Source organism: Echeneis naucrates, chromosome 21, assembly GCF_900963305.1.
Source record: "Echeneis naucrates chromosome 21, fEcheNa1.1, whole genome shotgun sequence".
Lineage (NCBI taxonomy): Eukaryota > Metazoa > Chordata > Actinopteri > Carangiformes > Echeneidae > Echeneis > Echeneis naucrates.
In genome coordinates, this window is record NC_042531.1 from 6,679,896 (window position 1) to 6,707,401 (window position 27,506).

Below are 27,506 nucleotides of genomic sequence, written 5' to 3' on the forward strand. Positions count from 1 at the left end.
ACAGCAGGATGAGAAAAACCTCAATTCAAAAGCCAGAGGACATGAGGGAGAAACGTTGAAAAAGGAAAAAAAAAAAAAAGAGAGAGAGAGAAAAGAAAAATCAAACTTGGGAAGCTGACCCTTAAGTGGTACTGTACACGAGCAAAACCTTAAATACAGCTTGTACCCCTCACATAGAGCATGAATGCACATACGCTTCTCCACACACATTAATAGTGGTAGAGATGTATTTTTAATAAGAGAAGCGGCAGTGGGAGGTGAGAGGGGAGGTGGTGCTGGGCTGGTCCATCTGTCCCAAGCAGCCTCTCTCCCAGTGCTGCTGCCGCCCCCTCGTGAGAGAAGCACAGCTGTTACTGGAAAGCCCTACTGTCCAGAAAGGGGCTTGCACTCCTCCTCCTGCCCTCCTTCCTCCATCCCTCTGTCCCTCCACCTCTCTGCCCAAACACCCCCGCAAGAGGATGAAACGAACCAGCAAGCCCAGCCACTGTGCAGTCAGCCTGCGCGTCTGCAATTTCAAACCTCTTTAGATCATTTTTCATGCTCACCAGAAATGAATAATGCACACATTAACTGGTGCCAGTTAATAAATTTCCGTCTCACTGCACTATATTTTTCAATAAGGGTCTAGCTGCTTCGTTTTGTTTTGCAAAACAGCCTCAGAAGGCTCCTGCTGCAAATTATCCCACCCCCCCCCACCCCCACCCCCCTTTTTCAGAGCCTTTCCCTGACTTAAGAAATGATAAAATGATCATAAATCAGCTTAAGATTTTCACTGTTGCATGCAAATGTCAGTGAGTATATTTGCCATCTTGTTATATCCATGATCATTCATAGTGCTTTTCTCCGCTGAAGATAATACACCACAACATTTTTCACAAGAGTGAATCCTCAACATTCAGCCCCCAGGGCACCACTACATAGAAACAGAATCAATCTTGGGGAACTTCCAGCCTTTGTAAGGGAGCCAAATTGGCAGACTAGGTCCATTATATCAGTTCAGCAAAGCCCTGGCTAGCATCTGCCCACACTGGACATTTTATAGCCCATCTCTAACTATTAATCATTGGCCACGACATCATGGACTCTCAAGAGGGTGGCTGGATGCTCTGTTACAGAGACCACCACTGAAAACGCCAGGGCATGTGGACACGGCAGTCCCAATGCCTGCTGACAGTAGCCCTCCTTAAAATGACAGAGTGCATCGGAGCCAGACAGACAGAGTGGTGTCAGAGAGGCGCTGTGAAAGGCAAAGGGAGCCCTCCGAAAATGCCACCGTGCCCTAGTGGCCTACAGTGTTGTAGTGCACTGGTAGTATCTGTTCGGAGGTCGTGTCATGTAATATGATCTAGATGAAGCGGACGAGGTGGAGCCCTCTCCAGGATGCGGATGGGGTGTCAGACAAGCTGCTCCTCTAATAAGGACTGCCATTCTAATGATCACTCAGTCAGCCTAACCTCTGACCCCTACTGTTAGAAGAAACAGAGGGAGGGGCCGGCTGGGATAGTGGGAAGGACTGCGGGTTCAAATACGCAGTATTTACATCAATTAGACAGGCGAGATGGAGGTGCCTATCAGAGTCCATTAGGATTGTGGTGGTTGGTGGGGGAGGAGGGAGGTCGGTGCGGGTCCTACAGAGGCTCAGCAGACACATCACAGGACCACCCTTGATCACATCCTGTCACATTGATGAGAACTCTGTCAAAGCCACTTGTACAGATGTACAGTGTCCGTGTCTGCGCCTGCTTCCAGTCCATCGCCACATTCCATGAAAAACAATAAAAATACTCTTACTGGACAGCTGACAGCTTCACCTTTTCCGCCTGAAGCTTTTCTCAACCATACATCTGAAATAATGGAATCGTAAGGGCACTGTTTGTGGAAACACAAGTCACTCAGATTTAGTGTGACCATCACATATAGTCCTGCTGTTGCTTCATTTAACATCTCAGGACATTTACACGCAACAATTTTGATAAACCTTGTGTTTCTCTATTTTGTTGGGTGGGTTGGTGCTTATCAGAGGCAAAATAGCACACCTGCTGTTCCAAAACACCCCCAGTGGGTTCAAATTAGTGTTTCCTGCTTGTGGTTCTTCTATTGAATATTCTGCTGCAACAAAAGGGTGACAATGGGTGTTTTTTTTTTCTTTCTTTTTCGTTACAAGTTCTGTGACAATCAAAATAAAATGCCTTGTTGAATTTAGCATTACTGATTTGTGAGTGCTTTTTGACTGTGAACAATCAGACATGATTCTCCTGAACCCATTGATTACACTGATCAAAACTCATCTGTGTGATTAATGGAACACAAGAAAGGAACCCACCTGGGAGCTGATTTCATTATCATTGTGATGGAGCATCCAAGCAGGTAAATTTGTACAGTGAAAACCCAGAGAACAAGGGAAGGACTTCATAAGGCAGTAGTATCCCATCTTTTATTAATGTCACTCCCTGGGACAGCAGGTTTTTGTCAGTCAGAATGGATAATGAAGATGTTGGCAGGACCGGTGAGTCCATCCCTTTAATACTCACATATTTTATGATAATGAAAGGTACTCAAAGAATGATTATGATAAAAGTAGACTCCCCCACTGATGTGCCAGCACAGCTGTGCAGCTAGACAGTCCGCTGCAGGCATGGAATAAAGGGATCACAAAGCAAGTAAAGGAAGGATCCATAAGTACATAAAGTGAATAGGTGATGGTATTGTAGCCGGCCTACGTCGGTAGCCCTGCATGTTACGCTGCATGATGAAAAATAATATGAAGAAAAAGCTTTTGGTCTCGAATGTCAGTATGAAAACCTTTTTGATCTTATTCTGTCTGCATTGGCTCCATAGCATGAAGCCCTTTCACCATTCTGACCTTTTCACGAGTCTTGTTCAAACAGGTTTTCTCTGACTCAACAATACCGTGACTGTGCACCGTGTACAGGCTATTTGTTATATGTTGAGGTATATCTACCGCTGGATCTTTACATCAAAGCAGCAAAAATAAAACCCGAGCCTACTAACAAGGAAATTTCATCATGTGATATTAGTTGCATATTTAGGAGGTTGTACACAGAGCACATTGATGGCCATGTGTGCTGCGGCACCCCCGATGTGCATATCAGTAACTTATTCCAAGCATCAAAGCATCAACTGGGGCATTGTACTGTATGTGTAAACAAACTTAGCGGCCCCTAAAGCAAAGCCATACCAACCCGCCAGAGCTTCAAAAGTTTCCTGCAAGCTGTAGGAAGCAGGTGAAAAAATAGAAGTGCAATGAACTTTGACCTCGGGTGCACACTTGTTGACTGATGTTCCACACTGGGGTCGCCTTTTCCCTCTGCAGCATTCTTCAAGAAGAGCAAGCCTGTGTGTGCGTATATTTCTGTGTGTGTGCGCATCCCCAGGGAGATCATCCCCATCTCCCTTTGAAGGCTCTGTGCTATGGAGCTGTTTTCATACAGCACCGGCCATCAGTTTCCTGTCCCAGATGACCCCTCGTCTCCTCCTGGACACTTCAGAAAAACTTCTCAGCCCAAACACCTTTCTCCCATTAACTACAGAGGCTACAGCGGGAGAGGGGTTGGCAGAGTGGTGATGGGGGGATTGAACCTCAGAGTGGCACCCCACTCAGGAACAAAGAGCACTGGTATTAAGACAAACATGATATCCACATTAGCAGATCAGTGGTCAACACTTACCAGCTGATGCTTGTGTGATGTGTTTTTCCTGCTCGTGTGAAAGGACTGAGCTCTGGTGCCGCACAGACCGACGCTCTTCGGCCAAACTATAGCAGCTTTTGAGTATAGAAACATTTGGGTTTCCTAACGGGAGGCCAACCCAAATAAATTTTACAACAGATTCTCTGGAGCCACACATGCATGGCGCTCTGTCCAGCTGACACAACACAGGGTCAGAGATGAAAAGAGGACGAGGTTCACGGAGGATCAGCTCCACATGGCCTTCAAACGGGGCAACAAAACAGCACAGTGCAGACAACCATGTAACCAGTACCGGCATCTATCCAGCACACCTGCCCGAGACACGTCTCACAGATGAAATCAAACTAGATGCCTCACACATTAAAAAAATCTTCATAAAAAGTTTCAACTACAAAAAGACAAACTGTAATTGTGCAACACATTTTTCCCCTTTTAAGCAGTGAAATAACAAAACTAGAGCCTGACACACAGATCACGGTCTTTATTTCAAAATGTAAAAAGCCAGAATTAGTGAGATAAAATCATACTAAGTGGAACAATGGAAAAATGTGTTTTACGGCAGGCAGGGGTCCCTGCAGGCTCCCTCAGGGTGCGCTGCGTTTAAGTTGGTCCAGTTTGCGTCGCAGCATGTTATAGTTGTCTCTGGTCCCAGGAGCCTCGGGGTCCAACTTTAGAGACAACTCATAGTGTTTCTTTGCCAGCTCTAGCTTTCCCCAGCGATGATACAGCACAGCTGAGGACAGACATGAGAAGCAGCAACAAATTTTAATTTTCCCTTCATTTAGTGCATTCAATTTAGGTCAGCTAACAACACAAAATTCCTTCTGCTAACACACAGTTATCGTTTTAGCTTTTTAGCACTTTATATGTGTTATGAGCTAAGTTACAGTAGCCTTACCTAAATTGCCATGGCAACTAGCAGCATTTGGGTTGATTCGAAGAGCGTGAAGGAAGAAGCCCTCGGACTCCTGAGGACAGAAACAAAACAAGATAAACACTTAAAGAACACAAAAGACAAAACATACTGAATTGTCTGGACCTCCAGGAGAAATGTAAAATGCCTGGCTGAGGAGACCAATGAATAAAATCACGGGCATGCAGGAAAAAAATTAGATACAGACTTGAAATGTTTCTAATATTCAGACTGGCCTTGTATTTCTGTAATTTCCCCAGGACATTAGCCAATGAAAACATGATAGTGTGGTCGTTGGGGAGAAGCTTCAGAGCCTCACGGCCGATCAACTCTGCTTGACCCAAGTTACCTTAAAGACAGCAGACAAGTAGAAAGAAAAGAAATCATGTTAATCTTTCATGATACACGTCACTCACATACAGTTAAACGCAAACATACACTCATCTTTCTTTTTCTCATGTAATCTACTTAAAAATGGCCACATAACATTTGCTACTAAATGTGTGTGTTGACATTCAAAAAGCTGTGAAAAAGCCAAACCCAGTGAAACACTGGTAATAACAGCTGGTAGACAGAGAATCTGACTGCTTGCTTTATTTGTCAGCAGTGTCTAGAGCAGAGTTTTTCCTTCTCCACACATGGAGGAGCGGTTTAGTCTCCTAATTAAGGTTGAACACAAGGCCCACTGGGTTATTGATCTCTGTCACAGACACGTCTGATGTCTGGCCAGAAATGGAGAAAGAGAAAGAAAGGGAAGGAGAGAGAGGGAGAGGGGGAGAGAGAGACAGACAGTCAGGGAGACAATGACAGTCATGTCCTGAGTCATGGCCTGTGCCCTTCAGACACAGCTTGACAACATGCAAGTAAATGTGTGACTGTGTCTGGATGCATCCGCCTGAATATACACTTATTCTGGCTTTTGTTTGTGTAATGATCAACATAAAAAAAAAAAAAAAAAAAAAGATGGGTTGGGGGAGGTTAAAAAAATATTCTCAATTTCCTTGCTATTTGAAAATGACACCTATTGTTCTTCTTTTTTCTTTCACCTTTTTTTTTTTTTGTTTGGTGGGGAGCTGGAGAGAGGGGTAGAATTTTTTTCTGTCAGATTTGGGGAACAAATGCAGTGGGGGGAACTCTGAGGGGGCGCTGTTCTGGCTGTGCTTGCCCGCGTTTGATCAGAAACACCCTGGGCCCTGATTGGACAGTTCCAGTGCCCTCCTGGGAGACTCCGCCCCCACGGGAGCAGCTTCTGACAAAACGGCTCGAGCGTTTGGAAATCAGAGCATTCTCCACACGGCAGGGAAGAGTGCCTTCAAAACTCACAACACAAAGCTTTAATACATAAATTTCAAGCATTGCTGATTCCTGCTCTTCCGGTTTAATCTTGTTGGCCATTTAGATTTCCTGCCATTCCAAAATAACAATGCTGTGCTTCTTGGCTGTTAATGTTGAAACAAACTGCAGTGGGAACAGAGAGTCCTTTGTAGTAAGTAAAGTGACACATGAAGATCACATCTGGTCAGAAACGGATGAGTACTGTCATTACTGCCACAACCTTTACTGTTATTATCATGATAAACATATACAACATAAACAACCCTTTAACAGCAGAAGAAAACAGAGTGATTTAGTCTGTATTAAAGGACTGTCTGAAAATTTAAGCAGGTTTCAATCTTGAGGTTTGATTTCGTTAGTTAAGCGCTCACAATGCTGAATTACTAGTATTCCTGTACAGTATTCACAGAATTCATTGATCGTGGGTGTGTGTGTGTGTGCATTTTGTTGCTACCAGTGTTGTCCAGCAGAATGACCATGTTGTTCCAGGCCAGACTATGCTCAGGTTTCAGCACCGTTGCATTCCTCCATGCGTTCAGGGCATCCACATGTCTGTTCTGGTCAGCATACTTTCATGAAAGGAGAGAAAAATAAAGAACAGCGCCTCTAAAGACGTTTTTCTCCTTTCTCTGTAATATGGCAAAAATCAATCATTGAACAATTCTCTGTTTTTAAGACTACTGTGTACAATCTACACACAATGTACAGCCTTACCAACCGTCCCAGGTTATAGTAGCAGTCTGGGTATTTTTTTCGAAAACGGATGGCATTCCAATAGCTCTGCTCAGCTTCCTCAAACTTCTGCAAGCTGTTCTGAACTATTCCCAGATTCATCCAAGCAGCAGCAAAGTCAGGCCTGTGCAGATTAAAAACAGTTGCTGTGTTACCAAACAGTGAAATGAAATTATCATCTGTGTGTTACTGCTGCGTTTGACCTCTGTGTTAGATGACGTACTGGATAGAAACAGCTTTAGACAAAAGCTGCTCCGCTTCTATCAGTTCATTCCTCTCTTTCAGGATATTCCCCAGGTTGTTCATAGCATGGACATAAGTGGGATGGAGCCTGAAGGTCAAAGGAAAAAGTCCAACATAAAGTAAACTCCTTGCTTATTTCTTAGTGGTCTTTTGGATTGCCAGTGCTGGTGAGAATATGTACCTGACTGCTTCTCTGTAATATTTGATCGCAGCAGTAGTGTTCCCTCTGTCTGCCAAGTTCTTACCTACATTGTAATGAACCTGTGGAATCAGTCACAACATCATAAGGCACCCAAGTGGGACCATAACTGCTTGGCTATAATGTATTTCCACATGTAGACTACAAGTGGAAATTGAAACATGCTGCAAACCGGCAGGTAAACATGCAAATGTTTTGATACCTTGGCATTGAGTGGACAGACAGGTAGGGCACTGGTGAAAAGGCTTTGTTCCGACCGCCACTGATAACTACGGAGAGCACAGCGAGCTACATACACGCACAACAGTAAAAGCACTGACACGCACAGCAGCTTCTGTGATGTGACAGGAAGAATATAAAAGAAAGCAAAAAAAAAAAAAAGAAGACATTTAACATCCATGTACTCTAAGTACATTATAACCCTTAACCTGAAAAAATAAATGTTCTCAGAGCCAGAGTTAATAGCCTTGAAATGTACCAAGGAAACATGTGGACACCACCTGCTGTTTAATCTCTTTATAGGTGAGTCATTAGTCATTTCTCATGTCTGTTCCTACTCTGCATCACAGAACTACTGAAGCATCAACGCTGCATAAACAGGTGGCTAGTTGAAAGACTTTACAGCCAGGGCAGCGAGGGCCATCAGCTGTAGAAACAGAAAGGTCACCGGGTTGCATCTATGCTTCACCTGATCACTTATCATTTGTCAGAGACATGTGGTGGCTCTTACTTTGGAGTGGTGTTTTTTGGTATAGCTTAGCCCTACCCTGTACTTGGTCCAGCGATAGCAGCAGTGTCCCAGGGAATAGGCTAGCAGTAGGCAGTAGCCAGCTGAAGACAGGTAAAGCACTCTCTCAGCAATTACAAAGCCCACCCTGAAAAAAATGTTACAGGCTGGCAGAAAAGGGACCACCAGCAGCACCAGAGCCAAGGTGAGTGTCCTGATAAAGAGAGGAAAACGCCACAGAAGGGTTACACACACGTATATGACACTCAGGTTAGTCCCTGTATGATTTGGGGCCAACATCCTGTTCGAAGGAAACTTTCTTGGCAAACCAGATACAGCCTGTCTTTAAAATCAGTAGAGAATTTTAAAACTCCCCTAACGGCAATCAAAACATGATGCTCTGGTCACACTGCAGTGGATATGATAAAATTTTCATAATCACGAATAAGTCTCAAGAGGCCAACATGTAATTCAGCTCATCTACAGTAGGTGGGAGATGGCTGTGCTTGCTTACCTCCTTCTCTGGCTGTCCGGTGAGCATAAGGCTTGGCTTATCAAGCCTATCAGGATGCACCAGAGCAGCAGCAGCCACACCATCCTCCAATCAGTGGCTGACTTAATGAGAGGCACACAGCCCATGGACCAATCAAAACACAGCCACCAGGGACACAGCAGCAGCCAGGCATTCAGAGAGTAGTAGTAATTATAGTTCACTATCTGCCAATCAAAGAGGAACAGGATGTGTGCAGATTGGAGGAGGGCAGGAGGAGCATTTCAGGTTCAGAATCAATTACTTGGGATAAAACACAATATCAGATGTACTTAAACAATGTAGGAATAAACTGTACTTCACTCAATTTATGGTAACATAGACATGAACCTAGAGTCTTAATAATTTAAGAAAATAAAGATAAATTCTGGAGTGTAACCTCACATAACTCTAGCAAGCTCTCAGAGGAAATAAATCCCATGAGGAAATGTTACTCACTCTAAGAAATACATTTTCAGCAAAGGAAGCAGGGTTGTCGACTTCAGTGAAAGCTGGTGGCCCTGTTCCCATGATCCTCCAGCGTGCATAGAGCATTGAGAGTCCTCCAAGACCCATGAGAGCCAATCGTGTGAGCAGTCCTGTTCGTAACATCTCATTCAGCTGTCAGAAAAATGACGACTTGTCAGTGACAAATAAAAATCACCACTTGCTAAGTTACTTTCAAGCACTGGTTCATTGTAACAATGAGAAGAAATCCCAATTGATTTGCTTAAACCATATATGTGATGTGGCATTAATCACACAAGGAAGTACATAATTTATGACAAGAGGGGGAGGGTGTATAAACTGTAACTCACATCGAGTGAATTCTTCCTAAGGAGAAGCCTCTGGCTGAGTTCATACACATTAACATTACAGATCAGGAGGACATCAAAGGCTGCATTTACACCCTGAGGGAAAATACAGAGAGAGGGAAGAAGAAATGGCATTTAAAATTTATATGGGGGAGCAACAAAATTAATCTTGAGCACCCATCGTACATATGAAAAACACATTGGAGACTTGCAGGTTTTAAATTTGTTGTCTTTATGGTGTGTTCAACGTGTGAGAGTTTATCACGCCTCACTAACGAACATTGAAGAACTGTTATTATTAGATGTTGTGAAATCATTAACTCAGAGTAAAATGGCTTTACAAAAAGACTTCCTACCAAGACTGTGATGCCTTGTTCTTTACAGAGCATTGCTGCTGCACACAGCAAGAGGCTGACCACAACCCACTGGACAGAAAACCTCTCATCTCTGTCACTCCCTGAAAACACAAAGCAAAGAGCAAGTTGACTATGAACAGTTAAGGCTTAAAATATAGGTAAAGGTGAATTTGAAAAACAAAAATCAACAGCTCAATAATGTTTTATGTTGAAACCACATTTATCAGCAGACATTGAATATCCTTCGTACTACACAGTATTAAAGTATACATACAGAGTAGTGGCAGGACTTGTATTAGATATATACCTCTGTTGAAAGCTTTGCAGTAGGTAAGGAAAGAGAGCTGGAAGAACAGGGCACATAAAAGGTCCGCTCGACCCACGATACCAGCCACCTTATTGAAGTGGAAAGAGGAAACAGGGAGAAAGAGCAAGAGGGTTAAAGATGTGATTCTGTGATGTTTTACAGAAAAAGTAAAACTACCAAACATTAAGAAATGGCATTAGGATTAGATGCACCCTTTCAAAATTGTTTGCATTTTCTGGCACATCATGTCTGTTTAGCATAATACATTCAGTTATGAATAGACTTATAATGGTATGGCTTATTAATAGAAATAGCAAGAATGACTCATTAGCAGCGTGACCTATTGGTTTGTGTCTTGTATATGGTGTGTGGGTACAGTATGGTTGGCATCCTGGGGTTGTCTGCTTTGATACATACAGCAGGCCAAAGCCAACAGCCTGCCTGCCTCCCACCCCCCAGGTCTCACCCAGTCCTTGCCCTGCATGATTAAAGAGAATGGAGAGGGAGAACTGCTGCCTTCCAACCAAGCTTTACAGCAAACACACATATGCTGGCAGGTCAATAAGCAACCCGACACAACTAATAGTCAGGCCAAGCTACATGTGTACCTTAACCCTGCACTCCCAGCTGAGAGAGGGCTTTTGTTCTTGGCATGGAACCACTGCATGTTTTGTATTAAAACTTGTGGCCCAGTAAGTCCAGATGCCATGAGCCACTGCTTAAGGGAATCTATGTTGTTAAGAAAAGTTTATTCACAGTCCAAAAATCACAAGTGCCAGTCCTGAAACACAATGGGCTGCACAGGCCCACTAAGACAACTTTGTCTAACCAAACAAGAAGAACAGGAGCTGATCCAATTAAAAACACTTAGTCATTACATCACATTCTATGTGTATATTATATGTATAATGAGATAGATGGAGAATGTCAGAGTAATTTGCTCTTCTTAATGAAAAATAAAATTAAGTTTTTAACCTTTTAAGATGTTGAATATATATATATATATATACATACACATACACACACTACCAGTCAAAAGTTTGAACACACTTTCCTATTCATTTGAATGAGAAAGTGCATCCAAATTTTGACTGGTATTGTCTATTTATTCAACACATACTGTTCCGATGTGTCTGCTAGTTGCCACAATTGGTGTACAAGAAACTCAGAAAATCCCAAGCCAATCATCTTGATATGCTCTGCAGTTTAACCATCCAACCTAGAACGAGCAACAATAATGGGCCTGCTGCAGATTTTTCAGTGAGGAACTGGATACACAGAGTACTGCGGGTGTACTTACAGGCCCTTTTTTCACTTTTTACATGGGAGCCATGTTAAACTAAATATAAAAAGAGTATGTTTGGATAGTTTAAAACATGTCTGAAGAGGAACATAATTGAATTTGATGTCATAATCTGTATGATGCGTTTTGTAAAAGGACATTCCAAGCTATTCACCAACTTTGGCAAAACAATATCGAAGTGGAAACAGTAGGAAAGAAGAATATGAAATGCAATCAACTCTGGCACTATTGTGCGCTACACAAAGAAGAACAAACCCTGTCGGAAAACTTCTCTGCTATATTTGTCCAAACTTGATTCTTAACTCTGCTTACACTTTCTGTGTGGACTGGGTGTGCAGCAAAGAGGAGGGCAGCAAGCAGGGAAGTCTTGGGGGCATGGTTCAGTATCCTATCCTTCTCATCATAGGCCAGTCCACCAATCAGTATGGCAAACACATCAATCATAAGGGCGGATATGACAGCATGGAGGACAATGTTCAGCACATGGAAACCAACAGGGTGCAGGCCTCCTGCCAAGAGGTAGTTCAGCCTGCACAGTGAAACAGTTAGAGGTATGTGAGTGAAAGCAGTTAAAGAGGCAAGATGTTTGAATGTAAATACAGTACACGGGAGGCCTCACCTAAACGTGAGGACAGTGAGAGGTCGGTAGGATTTGTGACTCGAGTTGCTACTCAAGTTACTTCCCCAGAAGTCATTGGTCCAGATGTTGTTCAGCGGTGTTGCTGGTTTCAAGTCCTGAGACAGGAATACAAAAGGAAGACTGACGCCAACAGCACGGACCATTGCAGGACATCACTGTGTTGACACAGCATAAGCATGATTGAGATGATCTTAAATATAAGTTACCTTGTTGTTGACGATTGCTTCTGAATCATCAAACACAAACTCCCCGTCATAACTATTAATGAAGCACAGAAGTGCCACCAGGGCAACTGTAGCCTTAGCCTGGACTGGAGCAAGCTTTGGCAGGGGTATCTGACGATCCCAATAGACATCAGACAAAGCCATGCTGCACTCGTTCGGTCATCCTGTAGCAGCAGGTAGATGGAGGATGGGTGCAGGCAGACGGTCATCATATGCTCCAAATAATATCCAAACCATGGGCTGCAAATAGCTGAAGCCAAACAGCACACGACTGTCTGGACAATAACAGCACAGACTTTACACACTAGCTGGATTCGTACCTTATCTTCTCAGAGACGTGCTGTGAGGGGTCACCCCGTCTTGTCCGACTCCCATGTTAGCTTCTCTGCTAGCTGGCTAACTACCAAGGTGCAAACGCCAACTCGCTAAAAAGGGGAGCGATGACAGCACCAGCAAACCCTCCTAAGTGATTAACTTCTCATTTTTTGACAGTGTGGTGAAATGATGACACTGTCCCGGACAGATATTTGACGGTGTAACCTGAAGGGTACCGGGGAATTTAGCAAGCTAGCGAAGCGTTGCTTTAGCATTGTCTTGTTAGCCGGTGCTATTATCTTTACTACACGGAACAAACATATCAGACGCTCGGGAGTAGATGTGTCCAGTGATACCAACTATTCTTATCTAATAAAAATCAAAGACCGTATTGGTTTTCATCCCTTGAATAGTGCTACCGGTGGGCAGCGGACGGGATACCTCACGGCTGTAAACAAAAATCCACGTTCAGGAATCCAGCACTTCCGTGTGACGTCATAATCACATGCTACTCTCCAGCCAATAGTAGAAGTCTGGTGGAATATAAAGGAGCTGCGGATCCTGAACTGAGCTCAAACGCGCACCGTGCAGCTTGTTCTCTCTGAGAAATGTATGAATAGGAAAATACTACCAAGCAGATATTAAGTTAAAAGGAAGAGCTCTTCAAAGTCTCCGTGCTCCTTTTATTTTTCCAGCTGGATGTCGGTGCAGGTTCACTCAGTGTCTTACCGGGGTGCTCCATCCTCCTGTCATAATTTTACACACGATAATGTAGCCTCACACACAGCCAAAAAAGCTTTTCCTGAGGATGTTACTTTTCTTGTGCTTGTGTTTCATACATCCTAAGGAACTGGCCATTTTGACCAAAAAAAAAAAAAGATCTATGTAGGTCTGATCTGAGACTATGTGGAGTGTCTGTTTGAGGCTATTTTTTCTGAAGGAGATTCAGTCAGTTATTAAATCAGGGGTTTCACTTTTTCACTTTTTTCCCCATCAGCGTTAAATGGATCTGCTCAGTAAAGACAGTAACACACTGCGTGTAATTCATTCAAGCACATTGTGTCTGTCTCCTTTTCTTGTGGAAATCTAGGTAATTCCAATGGGTACGCATACTTTTCCTTGCCACCAAATATCTTTGTCAGACTGTGCAGCTGTTATCTCAAACATGCATAATCTGTTGTCTGCCAGAAGATATGTTAGCAGAAAGAACAGAAAGAAGTGTTAATATAAAGACGAGTGTCTGTAAGAATTAGAGGTACTGAGGTTATGGAGAGGCCCGGAGCAGGCTTTGGGATTTTGTGCTCCATTTCACCTGTCATTGCTTAGGGAAGACAAGGAATCTCCCTAATGGCCAGAGCCAGGGGCCCAGGGTGATGAGGGGGGCGGAGGGGGGACAATTGTCAAGGGCACATTCTCAGACCTTTAAAATGGGTCTCAAGGTTGGTTAGAGAAGTAGACACTTATTGAGCAAGAAAGCACATATAATTAAGGCCGTGCTCCAAAACATCACTTGCGATATCTGAACAGCCAAATGCAGTTGGTGCTGTTTGGTGCAGCTTCAGGTTTTAAAGGACTTGGCGAATCCAACTTGGCGAAAAAAGAATCATGTATTTCCTTCACCGTAGCTATGTTATCCACTAGAGATGTTGAAATTGCAAATAATTCCTAATATACTCTGTGTTTATCTCTGGTTTTTGATTTAGGTTTTTACCCGTCTCACCAGGAACATCTGCAGAAACATTTAGTACTCCCAAAATTGCCTAATTACCACCGCATGCAAAATGCATGAAGTATAGATTTCATCTCCTGGTTCTTCACCCATGTCAGTCAGTTGGAATTCATGTTATTAGCATCACTTCCAGAGGGCTGGGCAGAGTGGAGGAGATAATGAGGGAGGATGTTACAGTTTTACCAGTGGAAGATCTCATGGCCCAAATCAGGGAGACAGGGGCTGACAGTGGAGACCCTGTCAGGGAACGTCCACTGTTTTTGTGATCACACAGAAGGGGACAGACATTGATTGTGCGCAGGCTGACACAGAGTCACAGCAGACAGGAAAGGTCAGGGTCAAATGGCGTGAAAATGAAGAAATGGCTCGGCATCACGCAATATCCTGAGATGAAAGATGCAGCCTGCGTGTGTTCTTCATCATTAATCACAGTTGGCTCAGTTTTATTTTCTCTGATCACAGTGTGTGACGTACATTGATATAAAACAAAGACTTAAACAAAAGTGTGCTAATCACAAAAATAAGACGCATTTGTTAAAATATACACGGGCATGATATTTAGCATTTTAAAAGATGTTGATATGGTGAGTACATATGTGAACTACTCACATAATATTAATGATCTCTAATGATATGTGATGCGTTTCAGACCTGACACATGAAATATTTACAAGCTTTACTAAATGAAAATGATACATCAAGCTAATTCATGTCATCCACTATTGCTCTGAATTTAATTTTCATTGTGAAGAAAAAATGAAATGCCTACCGAGGAACATCAGGTCAAAAATAACACATTTAGAATACCAATGGCCGATCTTATTCTGAGAGCTTATGAGGTTAGCACAATCATTTCAGCCAGTTAATTCTATAATAATGGCTCAGAGGTTCTTATGCTTTTGAGGAAAGAAGAACATTCACATATTGAGAACGACTGTACAAAAATGGAAAACTTTACGCTGTGTGCATAACAAAGAAACTACCTGGTGTGTAAGTTTTAAATGAACCTAATTCTTTATGGGAGAAGGGCAGAAGTTAACAGTCCAAAGTGGTAAAATGCAGGCCAGCAGTTGCTCTGATGCCGATGAATGAATGCCTTAATGGGAGCTGTATGGGAGCAGCAGACAGAGAACTTGTACCCTGAAGAATGATCACCGCCACAGATCCAGATGTCTATATTTGTCTGATACTGATGTTAAAGAAATGTTATAAGAAATTGGTGTAAAGGTCGAGGATAAGGTTATTCTAAATTTTCATACAATCCAAAAGCTTCTTCATCTGACTCTAATGTGCCGCAATGTTTTCCTTATTTTCCTTAATAAAACCTTTGTTGCCTTTTCTAGAAGCATCATTCCTTTTGTACACCCTCCCCCTTAAAGTCACTGTTCTTGGAAAACATTCCTATTTTTGTCTGGGTGCCAGAGGCCGATCAGACATCTACAACAAAGGTGAGGGAGATATAATTGACTGTAAACCAGGTATTGAGCCATCACTTGTCACATGGCCTGTCTCAACCGCTTTAAAAGCCAGGCTTCAATCATTATCTGGATAAAGCTCCACGCCTCACCTTTTCTGATCAAAAGTTTCCTAATATCACACTCCCAAAACTTATCCTTAAAGACAGTGCTGCATCTTTATACGCGTTTCATCTCCTCTAAAGTTCTTGTAAGTGACTATTGATGCAGTGGAGCTGCACTGTCTCCTTTTGAAATTCTCCCCTCAAAGGTGCTGAATCTGAATCTCCTCACAATTGAGCTGTGCCACGGGGACTTCACGTGGGAAATCAAACGCCGTTTCAAGCACTTCCAAGGTCTTCATCAGTTGCTGCTGATGTTCAAGGTTCTTCTAAAGCTCCCCCCGCCAACCTGCATGTAAGAACTGCTAATTCGCTGTTCTGTTTTTTTTTTTGTTTGGTTTTTTTTTTTTGTCCCTCACATACATACATAGCACACACAAAACTCACACACACAGATACTGTATATGACCAATCTGGGACTATTTTTACCCATCACTTCTCTGTATCCCCGAGTGTTCATTTCTCAGCTAAGGGTAGTCAATTTCTCCTCAGCTCCGTCTCTCATTTCCTTCTGCTCAGCAGCTTGGAAAAATGCAGCATGTTCTCGCAGACAGTAGAAATTCATTTATATAACAAGCACACTGAAGGATTTCAAAAAATAAAAATAAAAAACAACTTCCCATCGGAATAAATCTTGTCTGGTAAAGCAAACACTGTTCCTACCCAAGTCTCAAATTTAACAAAATGCTGTTTATCTTTTCTTTTTTTTTTCTCTCAAGACTGTGGATAGTGTGCACATCCAAGCACAATCTACAAAGGGAAAAGAAAGGTTGAGAGGTTGCCCGCACACTAAACTCTGCAGGTTTCTTCAATTTTAATGATGCAAGATTTCAACTTTTAAAGCAAATGTGTAAGACTGAGAGCTGTTATTTTACTGAATCCGTTTTTCTTAAAAGCTTCTGAGGCCATCATGCAATCAGTCCAATTGAATTGAAATCCTCACTACCACCTTTATTTATGGTAATAATAATATTAGTGCTGTAATTCAAATTTTGTAATTAGGCTATGTAGGCAGAATGACACAGCTGGACTCTGTTTGACAGCTGCGGCTGGAGGACTACCTCTGAAATATCCTCTAAAGCACAATGTACAGGATCCATCCAGCGACCCAACGTGCTGCTACTTACAGTCAAAGCCTTGTCTTGTAAAAGAATGGCATTAATACAGTCAAGTCTACTGAGTGTGAGCCATCTATGCTTTAATTAGGCATGAGAGCTAACAGTAATTTCATCCTTGTCAGAGTTCTGCGGCCTGAATGAGGTGAGTCCCTTTTCAGAAGTTGGTGATGGAGAATAGCTTGCATTAATGAGGGGAGACACAGCAGGCAGGAGCAAAGAAACTATCACTTAAAGAGCTAAGATGGCGGCTAATATCCATTGCCAGAGAGATGACACATTATAATAATGATGCCTAAGTGCAAAGTAAGCATCTTACAGTAAAACAAAGTCAATTTGTTATTCGATGTGCAAACAAACAAAGTGAAGTATCATTTTCTGCGGAAAAAAGTTTGCAGCTTCATTAAACTGCCAACGTGTCAGTGGTAACTTTACTCTCTTCAAAGACAGGGGCAGAAATTGGTCATTGCATTTTATTTTGAACAGTTTTCTTTCTTTCTTTATACATCTGGGCTGGTGTTCAGATTGCTTTTTGTGAGTTTCACCTGGACTCTTTGCCTGCCGTATGCTGAGGATTACATGTTTAACTTATACATACATAAAGTAGCTTTTCTACACTTCATATGCCACTGAGAAGTTTTTGTCTATGCAAATTTATTTTGAAATCAAGAGTTAATCCTGAAACAACTGGGGGGAAAGAAATAAAAAAAAAAAAAATTAATTCCATTGTGTTAGGAGTGTGGACCCAATGGCGTTTGTTACTTTCAATTCTAAAGGATAAAAGAAGGAATGACTGCACATAAATCTCTGCTCACATTTGTTTGTAGCTCATGAAATAGGCATAAAAGTCGTGTTTCCCGCAGGTCTCACATTTAACGTGTCATTCCTTACATCTGACTTAAAACAGATTTCTACACCTTGTGTTCAACCACTGTGTGTGTGTGTGTGTGTATTTCTCTGCACTTAGATCACTGGTTGTCAAAGACTCTTTTTCTTCTCTCCATGAGGCCGAAGAAATGGCGATCCTCTATGATAAGGGCCCTCGCATCAAGATGAGCACCCAGGAGACCGGCGTCCATCAGGAACCTTTGTATGGAGGCTTCTGTTCTGATCATGCTACATTTCGCTGCAACGGCATAGCAACACATTTGAATCCACTGTGCCTCCGTACAAAGTCCTTGTGCCTTCTCTACATCTATTTGAACATGCCATGAATGTCACTTTCAAATCACTTGGGGACAAAGTGCATCAGCTGTACTTCCAAAGATGTCCTGGACTAAAAGCCAATATAGCATGACAATATGTTAGACCAGTGCATGAGCACTGAAGTGTTTCACTTCTTGGCATCCTGATTTTCCATTTTAAATAAAGGCTGGAGTTACCACCTCTGGTCACACTCTCCACTTCCTGAGTTACAGAACTGAATTATGGCCAGAAGTTTCTTTTATTTATTTTTTTCAGAATGCTATGACAGTAAAGTTGATCATTCACCATTTGGATATAAATTGACATTATTTTCAATTATCCTTACAGAGGTTTCTCTTAAATGGTGTCACAATTAGAGTGTGAATTGGTCGTGGTTATGGTTCATAATAAAGAAGTTTTTCTGCACTGTTTTATCCACTGAACAAAAAAAAAAAAAAAAGGACTCAACAGCAAACAATCAAATACAGCCACTACTCACCAACACCTGCAGCTGTCAGCAGTCCTCCCGGACAGTGATGGAGATTAAGTCCTGTCCAATTCGATCAGCTTTACCCGGTGCCTCCACAGGTGTCTGTAGCCCAGCCTTCCAGAGCCATCACGACACATCACAGCTCAGGGTGGAAGAGTGGCAGCACCCAGCTAGCCTACTGTACAGTGTAGCCCCCCAGGTACGGAGACAGGACGGATACTCAGGTCATCCACTAGATGCCAGGGTTGGCTCTCTTAGGGGACGGCAGAACATTTTGTCTTCAAGTGACCCCTGCTGAGTTCTGTCTTACAGAGGTCAGGATTTAGACCAAGAGAATGGTTGGATGAATCAGGTGGCCACAGGGGAATAGCAGAGAAAAAAAAAGCAGGGATGTGTGAGACTTGGCAGTGGATAAGTTGATTTGCTCTGTACTGTGGCCCCTGCTGTTGCTTTCTCCCTGGTGTTGCTCACAAAAGTGTTCCGCCAAAAACCCTCTTGTCGCCGTGGCACTCCAGGCCCCGGCTTGATTGACACCCTGTCACATTATCTTATGACAGCTATGGTGGAAAGACAGATCTGAGGAGTGATACTGGGAAGTGGCTGGGGATTCGCACACAGACACACACATGAAAGCACATCCATACACACGCCTGCACAAATGCATGCACGCACACAAAACGCATATACAGTAGACACAAGCCCTAAAGACACCCTAAGGAACTCCAACACAGACCAGCTGGGTGGTGGAAATACATCTTGGCCTCGGCATGTGTGTCTGTTTGTGTGCATACTCCTGCTCCAGATAAAGAATTAACCGAACACTAGGGAAGGTTCATAGAGGGGCGCAGATGTTTTTGCGCAGAGTGTACATCGCGCTCCAGAGACATGCTATTTTAGGCAGCAGGGTGTATGGAACAGTTCGCTGATTCCTTTATGAGATGAACATCAGTTTCTATAGCTGGAAGTAGCTCCAGGCTTTTATTTATGGCATTCCATACCCACGAGACGCTTCATAGTAGCAATGCAAGATCATCCTAAGGAGTGGCAAATCATCAAAGAGCCCCAGAAATAGATAAAAGTGAAGCAAAGAGATTTAAATGCTGATTTTTGTTCCAAAGTTAATATGATGCAGGCTCTTTGGAGGCAGCAATCCCAGTGTTACTCTGCTTTAATCCGCAATTTAAAGAACGAGAGCAGAGTGCTTAATCAAGCATTACAGACTATTGACTATGCTGAGTGCTGCTGCATAATTGGGGTACCAATGACAACAATGCAGTGGTTAGCATCTCTCTTGGGACAGAAGGTGATCTGTCACACCGAGCCGTCCGCCCCTCACCAAACAAGAATTGCCCCCTTTCAGCAGTAATACGTTTTCTGCAAACCTTTTTCAGAACCCAAAGACTCACTGACGGCTGCAGTGAGTCTACACTCCACCTACGTTTCAGGAGGTAAAGTGTTGTAAAGTGTACCTCCAAGTGGCTTTGGAAATCAGGAGAAGAGTTATCATAGATGACACTGCTGAGAGCCTCTGCATTATGTTCACTGTCAGACTGCCATCACTTGTGGCTAAGATCAATATTACTAACATTCAAAGTTTAGCTTCCCAACTGGTCAAAAAGAACACAACTAATTACCACATTTAGATTTTTCAAACCAAAACAGGGAATGCGGTGTTTACAAAAGGCCCCTTTGAGGTGCTGAATGTGTTAAAAAAACTAAAAGCAATGTGATGTCATGCAGATGAGCTTTATTTCAGTCCACTTTACAAATACAGCACTACTGAGAGAACTCAGTAGGCCGTCGCTACTGTGCAGAAAGCTGTCCTGCTCCTGTGATGAATCTGATCTTGTTTTTCTTCTGTATATCTCATTTACAACATTCAAATCAACACCACAGACCTTGTGGTTCTGCCGTGCACTCGTCACTTGTGTGGCTGAACTTTCTTCACTGAAGGAATCTGCCTCTTCAAATATGGTTGATCCTCAAATCTAAACGCACAAAGGGGACTTTTTTCTTTGTTGTTTGATTCTGGGGCTTTATTAGATCCTGCGACTGTCTGGGGAGAATTATCATCTAAGCTAAAGCAGATGTAGGGCCTACTTCTCTGGAGATGCTCTCCAGCACAAGGTCTCAAGCTGGACTTTTTTCTTAGCATCTTCATGATAATGACCCTCTATCATCTTCAGATGTTTGCATTCCTCGAGTTTTGTTCAAGAAACATCGGCCGCATATTCTCTTGCTTACCCTGTGCCCTGGGGAGTGGGAAGAGTGAAGTGCATTTAGTGCCTGGTCCAACTCATTTAGACATCTGCATTCTCACGTCCAGCTCCTCTGGGTAACTGTCTAGAAAAGTTCTGAGTACATGTGTGAAAAAGCTATAAGCTATTCAGCCCTCAGGCCCAGCATGTACTGTGTCAGCCATCATACGTCAACATCCTGTTCAGTTTTGTTATTTTTTTAATCTTCAACAACTTTTCTAAATAGATCTGAACGTCTGCCACAGTTTTCAAAAACTTCCTCATTTTAACACTTATTTAGTACGAAACCTCACAGTGTGACTCTACGCTAAAATAAACTAAAAATATGATATCTTACAGGCTTTAGCGTTCGTCAGAGACTGTTAAGGATCGGGTGATGTTCCCAGCCCTCTAAGTAGAGCAGACAGTAGTAACCCTTTCTGTAAATGGGACTTGCAGGGGGCCATTGCCAGCAGTGGGCCACCAATGTTTGTCCACATGGGTATGACCCTCGTGTGGGCCAGGTCAGGGCAGGCATGCCAGTAACAGCTGGGTGAGGATGATGGGTGTCAGACCACAGCACACGTCAAAATCCAGACGTGCATCTGACAGCTGGATGACATTGAACTGGGAGTTAAGGAGAACCTGCCTGACGAATTCTTCCTCTTTTATCAGCGAAGTGCATTTTCAGAAATATGAGATGTCGTAGAGAACGTTAAATTTGCGATAAATAACGTTTCGGTTATACACACGCCCCTGTAATGTCAAACCAGTCTTTAGCAGAAAATGTGGACATTGATCTTGAGAGTATCCCCGTCAATTATTTGGCAGGTGTATTGAGCACAGTCAGGCCAATATGAATCCACATTAGCATGTGAGGCCCACTTGAGGGGTTGATATTCATCCTCCTTCATCTCTCACTAAGAGGTGGAGGCTATTCTCTCCGGGTACTCCCTAACCCCCTATTGCCTGTCTTTCCATTTCCCAACAAACCCCCCCCCCAGAGGCTTGCATTAAACATAAAGACTCTGCATGGATGAGTGAGTCAACAAATTACCACAGCCAATAAATGGGAAAAAATTATCTGCCCCTCTATATTCCACGAGTCTCTCATTTTCTCCCTCTTCCCCTTTCTCTCCTTTTTCTTCTTTTTACTATTTTTCCTCCCTCTCTCCTCCTCCTTACCTTCCTGTTACCCATTTGTTTAGTGTCCCGGGCTTTTAAATAAACATGATCTTAGCCTGAGCTTCTTATTGCATTTAGATAGAGCATCCCTGCTCATGGTTGACTGGTTGTGTCCATCAACTCAGGGGAGCTCGACTTGCTGCACAATCCCAGCTAATACACATGAAACTGCTACAGCTGTTGGTCTAACCTTTGAGTGTCTCCTAAGGAGCACAGTGATATTTGCACTTAATAAAATTATGCCTACCAGGAGAATATGCCGCTGACATTTGCCATTTGTCAAGTCAAGGTGGCAGTCAGGCTTTATGAGTCATTAGTGTTCAGAAGGGTCGAGAACTGCAAAGCCTGTAGTCGACTGTGACTATACATGGGAGCAATCTTTGCTGCGCTCATATAAAATTGCTTTTAAGCCTTGTACTTTCTGCACTGATGATAGTTCTTCAGTCTTTAGCACAGCATGCAGAGAATCATATCTTCATTATAATGCAGTGTTGAATTTACTCCTTCTGTAGGTGTCAGAGTAAAGTAGTAATTTAATCTTCTGCGGCATCTCTTTGCTCGTGGTTCTGACGTCAAAGAATAAAGTTCGATTGAAAACCCAGAGGCTGATATGAACTTGAGAATAAGGGATAGGAGGAAACTTCAGCCCATGCAGAGTGATAGATGTCATGCCCTTTCCCTGATACAGTCAAAAAGTAGCCCTGCTGCGTAGGCATGGTTCCTCCTGTTAGTGTGGGACAAGTGGAAAGGATTATTAATAAAAAATGGTCTCTAATGATCGTAGCGTTTAGTCTACACCAACTTTGATGATTTTCATGTTTTTCCTCTTTGTCACATTTAACCCAAAATGTGCATGAACTAAATCTTTTACATATATTTTTAACAGCAATACTAATTTCCATCTAAACTCAATATAAGGGATATATTCCTACAATCTGCATAGTTATCCTCACATGACACAACCATCGCTATTATCATAATAAATTTGGCCTAGATTTGATATTGGTTACTTATTGTTAGTGCTTCATGAGGTGGATTTCTTTCTTCTGTGGATTGTGTCTTAAAGAGTGTGTTTCTTCTACAATTAGCTTTAACGTCATCATCAATAACAGTAACAATGAGATGCAGAGCAAATCCATCGGAGACATGGCAATGAGCATAAAAGGAAAACAACGGTATGCAGCGCCTATAAAAAGCATTCATTACCCCATTTTCAAATGACTTCTTTTGTTTGTTTCTTTTAAAGGCAAAGAAAAAAATACACCCAAGTAGCCACTGAAAACTTCTGTAACGTTAAACCTTCGTGCCTCGATAAGAAACTGCAATCAAAGAAAGCATAACTATCCTTATGAAGTACATCATTTAGGAAGCGTTTCATACACCAACAAAAACAGCCTCAAGTGACACCACACTTTTAATCAAACCCAACTAAATGCTCATGTAAGAGTCAAAGTAAGAAGTGGACTGAGAAAACTGAAGGGAGAGCGAACGTTTCATCGAAAACCTGTCAGGTTGTAATAAATAAATCCATGCGATTTCAAAGAAAATGGCTTCCTCAGGAAAATCAAAAATATATGTATCAAACATGTCGCAGGCTCTGCCTCACTTTGACTGATAACCATCAACTAATTCTGTCTAAATCTTACACCTCTTCCTCTTTAATTTATCATGTGAGGGTGTCTGGAGAGAAATGGCAGCATCATGCTGTGGGGATGCTTCAGTCCAACAGACCCTGCAAAGTCTATTTTCCTTTGTCTTCCTAAAGCAATAAAAACTGCCTAACCGGTTGTTAGAGGTGTATTTAACCTAAAATCAAACACTGATTACATGCAGGCGATCTCCATTGATCACAGCTTTGTGGGAGTAAATACTCGTGCAATCAGTTATTTTATTTCTTATTTTGGATCCATTTGTAGATTTTTATTTTATTTTATTTTAGTTTATTTCGTTTTATTTCATTTTACATCAAAGAGTTTGTTCCTGCTTAATAAACCCCCCGTGATGCAAAGTTGTAAAACAGAAAAAGATGAAAAAGTCCCAGAGAGGGTGTTAATTATATCCATGTTGTATCATTACTGAGACTGCCTTTGCCAATTCTGAGTCCGTAAATAAAAACGGAAACTATTCAGAGTCAATCATGTGCGTCTGTCTGCTCAGCGCTCTGCAGCTCCTGCTCATTACAAACACATTGCCACATTAGCACTTGCAAAGTAAACGGAGGAAAAGGTAATGGTGCACCTGTGTGCTGTAAGCATCCTTTGGCCTCCATGACCCCTCAAGTTTTGTGTCATGTCATTTATATGCAGCATGAACTAAGTTAGAAAACTTGCACAGCATTCTGGTAAACCCAACAATTCTGTTAGCTTCTGTGTTTTATATGTGTGCACAAGTGTGTTTCTGCAGAGACAGACTCCCTGTGGAGCCACATCAGTAATAATGAATTGTGTGGACACTGGAGAGGCACGCTTCTGCCAGGGTGAAGACTCTACTGTAACTTCATCCTCAAGGATCTGGTCAAGCTCTGCAAACCATTTGATGGTGCACTTACTGACTTGTTTATTTTGTTTGTTAACTGTTTCCAGTGCTGAGCGCCGAACAAATAAGTAAATACGTTGAGTACAGTCTGCTGAAAAGATGCTGATGGCGACACATACCTTCAAATGAACCGGGATAATTTAGATTTTCTGCGATAATTAAAGCCAGGAAAACAAATTTATCCCAATAATCCTTTGACCAGCCATTTAGAGCTTTCATTTCCCAGCAAGTCCTGTCCCCAGTGTGAAATTAATTGCTGTGAAGTTGTCGTGCCAAATATCAAAATCTTATTTTAAAGTGACATCTACACTGTCTTAAAAATCAGAGCTCTGCCAAGCCAAGCAGAAAATAATCTGTAACTTCACACAATCCATGAAGGACACTGATATCCACTTTGATACTATTTGATGTTGTTTGATTTTGTTTTGTTTCCTTTTTGTGCATGTAACCAGATGCAAGTCAGTGTGTGTGTGTTTGCATACCCCTTACATGAGTTCGATTTTTTTGGAATCTGAGAAATCAAGAGTGACTGCAGAGCAGCGAAAGGTTACATTTGGAAAACAAACTATATGACAACAGTGTCCTCTTTTGATATCGTGATTGGCAATCTTCAAATGCAGCCAGACAAAGAGGAAGAAGAGGAGAAAAACAAAGGAAAAGCAAAATTGAAGTTGTCAGCTTGTACCTGAGTTGTCCCAAACTATCCCATTCTGCAGCCGGTGGGGGTTTCTGTCAGATGGCAGCAGTTTTCTATATTTCCCTGCCTCTGTCATCGCCTTTCCATTTCCACGTCTGGGCTTTTGTACATCTCCAGGTCTGAGGCTTGAAATGACTAGGTTGGACACAGTGGGAGGAAGGGGCAGACGACAAAATACATATATTAAAATCATTCACAATTTCTAGACGAAGGGAGGGAAATGTGAGCAGGTGGGGAATGATTGAAATTAAAAGGCGGACTGTGATCTCAGACGAATAAGAAGTAATGTACGTGTTGGCACTGAGCTGAGAGGGACGCATGTTGTTCTTTTGTGTGAACGCACAATGTTCCAGTGTGCGAGTCAGATGGAGTCTGAGAACCAGACTTGTTCAGCTTGACCTGCTGTAGCATGTGATGTCGTATTGCTGTTTGTTTGTTTGCTCTGACGACTTTTAAAGGCAGAAAGAAACAAAACAACAACAACAAACAACCGTGATGCTCTGACTTCATATTGGAGCAGAAACACTGCTCCAGACAGAGAGGGATGAATCCGAGCATTTCACAAAGGCACGGAAAATAAATCATCTTGAGTACGGAGAGGTTTTTCTTTGGGGACATCCTCCAACAGGAAGTTTGTATGTGGAATATTCTCTCCTTTACCTTACAGCTTCTCTTTTATTGTTAGTATATTACATTACAATGATTTGGATGGCAGTCTCAATGCTTTGCCTCCTCTAGTTTCTGCTCTCCTGCCCGCAAACACCATATTCATGGGCAATTTGACATAATAGCAGCGTTAAAAACATGAAATTAAAAGGTAATGTCTTACCAAAGGCTACAGACACATTAAAAAAAAAAAAAAAAAAAGCTTTTTCAGTGATCTGTAAGATTGCTTGCTGCAGTGCAATTTAATAGTTTGAGCATAGCACCCCCTGCAGGCAGCCATCATTCTCTGCTAATAATACCATCAACGCTTGGACTGAAGCGGAGGTTCTCATTGTTACCCTTTCACTGCAATTACAGGCCTTTCTACTTTGATTGGTGGGTAATTGAATTGGTTTGAGTCTGTATGATTTCCTTCCGATTTTGCCACCGCTATTCCAATCTTGGCTCCGGATCAGACAAAGCATGTCTCTCCCAGTAATTAAAGATGCCAAAGCCAGGTGTAGAATTGGGCAACTAGGGAACCAAAGCCAGATGAATGGGACTGATTAGGTGTTTAGTGAAAATGAGATTTTTTGGCTCAAAGACAAAGTGGAGCCTCTCACTTGGTGCTGACTGTTCAGTGGGGTGGCAATCGGCTGCCGTTGATGAGGTGCATGAGGTAAAGGCCTGAAAATGACTTCCTGCACTCATCACATTTACAATGGAGCAGCAGTGTTGGAGTCCAAATCTAAGAGGTGGATTTCAAGGATGAAACAGGCTTTTAGATTGAACTTTTACTATCATTCTTATTAGGCACAAAAGAGCCCATCTCCGATCAGGAGTCCGTTTAAAACAACATCTTTGTGAGATGTGAGACTGAAGTTAAATCCGAGTTTAAACTGAGTTGAGTGGCGGATTTAATTCGCTCGAAAATGTTGAGAAGAGATGAGCTATTGCATTGTAAGCAAACAAAACAAACCCGCTCTGAGGTTCACGCCAATGGCAAAAATAATGAGGTCAAATAATCATCTACTGGTCCTGAGTCAACAACAGCTGTGGTCAAGCCAAGGTCAGCATATTTGGAGCAGTGGATGTATGCCAGCTGACTGAGTGGAAAATGAGACTTTCTCTCCCCTCACTGAAACTGGAATGGATTTTAATCAACACATTATGCCAGTTGTTAATTGCTTTTGCCGCCTGCTGCTAAAATAATTTGCTACTTTTTTATTGTAGTAGTAGCCATCTGTTTCAAAACATGGGGACATGATCGGGCTCAGACCTGGGGTGGATGTTGACATGAGATACAGGCGGCTAATTTGCACCGCCGCCACCTTATTTAGAAGGCTAAGAATGTGCAGAAAGGAGAGAAAGATTCAGAACGTGAGCCTGAAGTAAAGAGCGTGATAAAAATTCTGTAAACATTAATTCAATATCAAAATGCACCATTCCAGAGCTACTCCGCTCTTTATGACGCGCTCATGGGTCAAAAGAATAAACAGCTAGTTGCCATTGTGCAGATGCACACGCCATGTTATCCTTTTGGAAAATGACACTTTGGCCCTGAAGAACAATGGCTTCCTTATGAGGCTCACCCTGCTTTCACCCCTGTCTGTGCTCCTTTAATTGCTCAGGCCGGCAGACAGACACTCTCAATAACGTCTAGAAGGAACAATGGCTATGAGGAGCTGGGTGAGAGAGAGCTTTCACCCCGCTTATTTACTCCAATCAGTCTTACTGTCGAGGCGCACATCACTGGCCTGTATG

General features: G+C 42.4%; 1 protein-coding gene across 1 annotated transcript; it reads right to left on the reverse strand.

Moving 5' to 3' along the window:
* Nucleotides 1-4,176: 4,176 nt before the first annotated feature.
* tmtc4 (transmembrane O-mannosyltransferase targeting cadherins 4) lies at nucleotides 4,177-12,830 on the reverse strand. Its single transcript, XM_029531001.1, has 18 exons — nucleotides 12,354-12,830; nucleotides 12,016-12,197; nucleotides 11,789-11,904; nucleotides 11,482-11,698; nucleotides 9,867-9,954; nucleotides 9,560-9,660; nucleotides 9,207-9,299; nucleotides 8,848-9,009; nucleotides 8,374-8,576; nucleotides 7,899-8,073; nucleotides 7,335-7,466; nucleotides 7,115-7,194; nucleotides 6,914-7,021; nucleotides 6,673-6,814; nucleotides 6,413-6,527; nucleotides 4,860-4,972; nucleotides 4,609-4,678; nucleotides 4,177-4,443 (listed from the first exon to the last, which is right to left on the reverse strand). The coding sequence occupies exons 2-18, from the start codon at nucleotides 12,175-12,177 to the stop codon at nucleotides 4,295-4,297; spliced, it is 2,226 nt and encodes a 741-aa protein (XP_029386861.1). The 5' UTR covers nucleotides 12,178-12,197; nucleotides 12,354-12,830; the 3' UTR covers nucleotides 4,177-4,294.
* Between the last annotated feature and the right edge of the window lie 14,676 nt (nucleotides 12,831-27,506).

What these genes read in the sequence shown, in the direction of transcription:
- tmtc4 (XM_029531001.1), bottom strand. Translation starts at nt 12,177, where the DNA reads ATGGCTTTGTCTGATGTCTATTGGGATCGTCAGATACCCCTGCCAAAG. An exon ending in CCGGACAGCCAGAGAAGGAG is followed by an intron (nt 8,074 to 8,373) that starts GTAAGCAAGCAC and finishes TCTCTTTATCAG; the next exon opens with GACACTCACCTTGGCTCTGG. An exon ending in TCTAAAGCTGTTTCTATCCA is followed by an intron (nt 6,815 to 6,913) that starts GTACGTCATCTA and finishes TAATCTGCACAG; the next exon opens with GCCTGACTTTGCTGCTGCTT.